General features: G+C 30.0%; 1 protein-coding gene across 1 annotated transcript; it reads left to right on the top strand.

The window, feature by feature from the left end:
- The first annotated feature begins 1677 nt into the window (after positions 1 to 1677).
- On the top strand, positions 1678 to 2579 carry LOC110717730 (ethylene-responsive transcription factor ERF098-like). The gene has a single exon (XM_021896491.1). It carries the CDS (start codon positions 1765 to 1767, stop codon positions 2374 to 2376), a length of 612 nt encoding a protein of 203 aa, XP_021752183.1. The 5' UTR covers positions 1678 to 1764; the 3' UTR covers positions 2377 to 2579.
- Positions 2580 to 6345: the final 3766 nt, after the last annotated feature.

Genomic DNA, 6345 nt, shown 5'->3' with positions numbered 1-6345 from the left:
TTTTCTTAATCAAGCTTTGTGTTATATGATATGGTTTGGCTGACTGAGGTGCAGACTCCAGACAGAGTAAGCAGCAGGGCTTACGTTAATTATGTCAGACTAGTCAGTCACAAGTAATTAATTTGATTGCATTTGAGATGTATAAAATCAGAAGTCACCTTATAATTAGTTGCACATCTCTTATATTTAACACGATCTTAATGTTTGACAGAAATGAATGCAAATGTGCAAGGCTTATGTTAGACTAGTCGGCCGAAGACCAACCTAAAGAAAGCATTTAAATCTTGGACTGGGAGTCTTGAGAGCGCAGTGGATTCAATATAAACATGATGGTTAGCACAAGTACGGGGAAAATTCTAATGTAACCTTATAACTTTTGACTATCATAATTTTTTTAAATGTACGGCTGAGATTATTTGTTTTATGATTTATTTTTAATTATTAATTTTAATTAAAAATCATGTTTTAATTATTATATATATATTTTTTATTTCTAGAATTTCAAAAATATTAAAAATTAATTTTTGGAAGATAAAAACATATTAAAAATAATTAAATATGTTTTTAAAATTTTTAATTAAAAATAAATCAAAAAACAAATAATCTCAACCGTCCATTTTTCAAAAATTGTGATAGTCAAAAGTCATAAGACTACATTAGAATCATCTTACGGAACGGTCACTCCAAAACACCGCAAAGATATGTGAAAGAACATGAATGATAGATACAATTATATAAACATGACAAGTTAAAATCAATTCCTAATGTTTGATTGCAAATTGTAATAATTAAACTAGTTTTAAGGCCTGGGTGATGTCTCGAGTTATTGTATTATTTCATGATAGAAATCCTTATTAATATTTAATTTTTACAGAATGGCAAATAATATGGTAATAGCTTAGTAGCTTACAATTATAATACCATTATGTCTTTGCTCAATAAATAAATAAATATATAAATAATACCATTATGTCTAACGGATCAAATAATGAGGAGGTTAAGGACCTATGGTGATAGAGTAACGGCATTGAGATCAAATCTCATGATACTCATTTAGCGATTTCCCTTATCACATCCTCAAATGAATCCCCTTCTTCAGTACTAGAAATTGAATTTTTATAAATTGGTATGAAAATTTTAACCCATCCAAAGCAAGTGGTGAACATGCGTCATTTTTTTTTATTATTATATTTTATCATCAGTGTATGGTCAGAATCTACAAGACATTTAGACTATATGTCTCTTTCTTTGAAATTTCTTTGTATTTGCATTGTGATTTCTCCTTCAAAAATTATCTTATCCTCCAAGCATTAAATATTGGTGCTCTCACTAACGCCTTTGGTTATACCATAGCAAAAGACAAAGTAAGATCCAAGCATTAAATTTAATGCTACAAGCCTACAACACATCTGAACTTCTTGAGCCATAACAAAAGCATCTAATAATGTCACACCATTTTTTGGTCATAATTAAAGAAAAAGATTATGTTAACATCGAATGATTAACAGTATCAGTAGTACGATTAGACCCATTACAAGTGTACAACAACAAAAGAAAGGTTTTCGGTATAATATTAGACTTTTCAAAGATCCTTTTTTGAAAATATTTATGTCAAATCCAAGAAAAAACACAACAAATTAAGCATAATCTTATCGAGTTAGCTGCAACATCATGGGCCAACTTCGTTGAAAAATTTTTTTGGAATAAATTTTGTATTGTTTTATAGTCAACGCATGATTTCAACTTGACCTTTTCATTACACAAATGTTGTCTAGAATCTCAAAAATAATTGACTATATAAAGACACTTAGTTCACAACAAAATCTTACAATAATTTCGAGTCAATTTAAACTAATTCTTCTCGACTATCTATATCATCAAAACAAACCTGACTTTGTAGATATGGAAGGATCATCTAGAGGGAAGCAACAAGAGGGAGGAGACGATGTCCGTTACCGGGGTGTACGACGACGTCCATGGGGTAAGTTCGCGGCGGAAATTCGTGACCCGACGAAGCAAGGGCAACGAGTGTGGCTAGGGACGTTTGACACGGCTGAGGCAGCGGCCCGAGCCTACGACCAAGCCGCATTTAAGTTAAGAGGTCATCTTGCTACGTTGAATTTTCCAAATGAGTATTACTCGAAATTAGACCCTATACCTCATCTTCCAAATGTACCAAGATATTTTGGTACCAATCGACCGTCGGATTCGACTATTTCGGCCGTTAATAATGGATGGAGGGTTGATAGAGGGGGCGGTTCGTCGATGGGGAATACATCCGTACAGCCTAGGCAAGAGAGGCAAGTGATTGAGTTTGAGTACTTAGATAACAAAGTTTTGGAAGATATGCTTAGAAGATCAGAAGAAGATGATTAAAATTAATGTTGTTTTTAAGGTCTATTATTGTACTACTTATTACAACAAGAAGAATCTGGTAGAGATCAATGCCACTGGCAAATTCTAGCTAGGTTGATGTATGTACTTATCAATTATGTTTTTTTTTTCTTTTTTTTCTTTTTTGTGTTGTTTATTATTATTATTATTAAGTACAAGAAAGAAATTACGTGAAGAGTTTACCATGTTTTAGGGTCTAAAATAATGTAGGATGAAATCCATTTGCATACGTTAAAAGCAAAAGTTATTAGTGATTTATTAGGTGTTAGTTCTAATTTCGTAAATTTTGAGCTATAATAAAAACTTATGATTCCATCTAATATACTCGTATATATGAATATTTATCGTATCACTGGGATAGGGTTGTTTGCTAACAACTAGAGCAAGATATGGTCTTAGCTAAAGTGCCATCAATGTCCGGGTGCAAGTCCTTGCACACGTGTCGTGACAAATAAGTATAATAAGGTGGCACACTTTACAATAATTTATTCTCGTTATAATTTCATATTCTTCATATCACTTCAACTACTATTTTATATAAGTTTTTCAAACAATCATAGTTTATTTTAAATAAGTAAATACAAAGTATATGTTATTTATGAATGTTATCCACCAAATAAGAAAATAAAATAATGTCTTACAAAAGCACATAGTCAAAGTTAACTAACTCCCTCAAAAACTTTGAAAGTTTCTTCCCATTAATCCAGCTATAAATCTATTTCTGTGTCTATTTCTTATTCATGTAAAAAGATTATTATCGGAGGGATGAAGAGTGAGTGAGAGAATTGTGAACTTGAAATGAGGAATGAGAGGATTGGTGGAGGTTTAGTGTTGCAAGGGAGATACTTCATTTACTGGCCGCGTCCTCTGGTCATGTGTTAGCTTTACTAAGCAATTCATACATGCAAAAAGTAGGTGACGAATAATAAGGATGAAAAACGCGCTATATAAGATATAGCTTAGTAATTAGTAAGTTTAATACGAGGCTTGATTTGGACCCTAATAAACCCAACATAACATAGCTAGCCAAATAATAAGGATCTACCTAGGTATTAGTCTTTTTTGTTTAGATCCAATAAGTCTAGGTAGTTTATATCACTACTACTATTTTTTTTTTGGATACTAGAGGAATCACTTTAGCAAAACAGTTTAGTAAAAGTAAGTTTATCAAAAAAATAGGTTCATTTTTAACACACATAATAATAGTAGTACAAGATTTATTTTTGACATTGATAGAAATGAAACTCTCGCCTAAAGTTAAAAATATGCCAATGCAAGAAAAATGCACTCTCTAATCTCTATGAATCAAGTCATCATCAATAAGACCCGACATCATAAGACCATAAATTATTTTTTTCAAAAAAAAAAAATTAAACAAAAAAGAAAAAAAATCATTAGACCACTTTTCGAAACAAGTTCAACCCTACTATACTATATTCCGAGAATCAAATTGACTAACACCAAGCAATTTGCAAACAATACCTTTTACTATAATCTTTAGATAATAGCAATTGCAATTTGTAAACCCTATATATAGTCAATTCAAATCTCTTGTCAGAAAATCTCGCACAAACAATGAATCAATATTGTCAACCAAGACCTTTAATCATTTTTTTTTCACTTATAACACCAAATCTAGATTTTTCTTGTAACACCAAATCTGTATTATTTGATTTCATGAATTCGATAAAGTGAAAACAAATCTCCTCTCGTACAAAGAATCAATTTTCATTCTATCTTTAAATTATAAATTATTTTTTCTACGACTCTACATGGTGTTCAATATGTGCATATGAAATGTGAAGTGATCACTTAACCATCAAATTAATACTCGCATAACATTATTGTTTACAATTTCAAAAAAACAAACTCTTATATGGAGTATATTATAAGAGATTACACTTATATGTATTTAGACCTCTGATCCATTGCCGCTAGCTTAGAAAATTAGACTTATTGAGAGTGAGCGGTGTCAAGAATAATTGAAAATCCCCATTTTTAAAGTGCCCTTAGTGAGCATCGATCCTACAACCTTTGTTGACATCAATTACTACTTTGTTGAAACCCTAACTTATTGGTGAAGAGAAATATGTACTAAATAATACAAGTAACGAAATCATTTCTAAAATAAATAAAAAAAAATGTAAAAACTACTCCATAGTCTAGAACATAAATTTTTTTTAAGTATATAAACTAATGTGAGACGATAATATATAGTAAATCAAATTTGAATATACTAGTAATTAAAAAAAGTATCATGTATCATCTTGAAATAACCGTGACCTCGAATTTGATTCAAGAACAAAAACACTACAAATGAACAGAATCCATGAAAACTCATAAAATAATGCTTTTTACTAAGATCTGATGGCACTTATCAACATGAAAATTATTCCCAAATCTTAAGAATCTTGCAGTTTTCTTTCTGATAAATCAATCAATAATAATAAAAAATAAAGATTCATGCATAAATATCGATCATCCAAACCAAAAAAAAAGTGAGCATCTTAGACACTTATTAAGTCAATGGTTGGACGTTAATTTGGACGTTAATTACAAGTCAAAATAAAGTTTATGCCCACCCGTTGACAGGATAAGAATAGAATAAATTACTTCAATATTTGAACCTAATAATTCTTGATTTATGATCAAATATAAATAGCACAATAATAATAATACAAGTATAATTAAATATTAAGTAATATAATTGGCACAAAGCTGGTTTGAAGATTTATGTCCGTAACCAAAAGTAGAATGGTACAATTCCTAGTTTGGTAAGATTTCGAATATTTGGTGCCAACTGCCTATTTTATTTTATCAATTGCACTACAAAGACATGCCCACGTGGTAAGACCATTTTACCCATATGATATTATACACATACACATTGGTTCCTATATATATTAATTTTTTTTTTTTTTTTGACTTGACTTAGATGAAATATTATGATTATATAGAGATTGAAATTCACTAAATTCTTAGGTGTCATATTTATGTAAATAAGAAGATAATATCACAAAAATATGTAATAATATCTTCAAGATTTCTAAAAATATTTATATATTGTGGGTTTAAATTTTTATAGGTATGTTAACAAAATGTAGACTAATAAATTGATATTTTATTATAGACTCCATCTCCTCTACCAAGCTGCTCATAAGCAATACAAGAGTTGTAACTCAATATCAAAGAATTATTATTTTTTGTGTTTTATTTCTTGATATTTATATATTACGGGTTTAAATTGTTATAGTATCACACAAACTATAGACTAATAAATCGATATATTATTTGTCTTTTTGTGTGTGTGAAATGAGACTTTTAATTAAGAATAGACAAAGTAATCGACGTAAAGCCTTCGTTATATCTGATGGTCATGGACCAAAGAAACTAAGCTGAAAAAGTTAGTTTTTGATTGGATTGTGTAAGATTTAATTCTTTGAAAATTCGCACCGCTGGTCCACCAACAAGGAATAAAATTATAAAAGGAAAGTGCAACTCGATCTTACGTATAAAACGAGGATAAAACTAAGTATAGTAACCGTGTAATTGCACGGTATAATAAGTTCATATGTATCATTTACTTATTAAAATAAATTTAAATATTAATAGTCAACTAAAAATCAAAAGTTACGCTCTAATATATATAACTCCTAGCTAGAAATATCATAGTATGATTTAATATTGGTATTTACATAATTATTCTACTATTATTTTATCTATTAAATTATTTATAGACTTAAATTAAGGATGACAAGTGGGTATAAAAATGTTAGTCTCACACCGCATCCGCCCTAGATGGAGCAGATATGGGTCAACTTTGGCGGGTAAGTAGGCAGGTATGAGTATATAAGTCATACCCACCGTGGGTAACAAGTAAGCGGTGCATTTGATGTCATACCCGCCTATTACATACCCGCCTACCCGCTCAATTACCTGCTAACTTATTAC

This window comes from Chenopodium quinoa, unplaced genomic scaffold (genome assembly GCF_001683475.1).
Source record: "Chenopodium quinoa cultivar QQ74 unplaced genomic scaffold, ASM168347v1, whole genome shotgun sequence".
Lineage (NCBI taxonomy): Eukaryota > Viridiplantae > Streptophyta > Magnoliopsida > Caryophyllales > Amaranthaceae > Chenopodium > Chenopodium quinoa.
Note: the sequence above shows the minus strand (reverse complement) of the source record. Positions and strands in the feature narration are given on the sequence as shown.

Bases quoted from the DNA above. Each gene is read 5' to 3' on its own strand.
- LOC110717730 (XM_021896491.1), top strand. From the start codon at position 1,765: ATGTTGTCTAGAATCTCAAAAATAATTGACTATATAAAGACACTTAGT.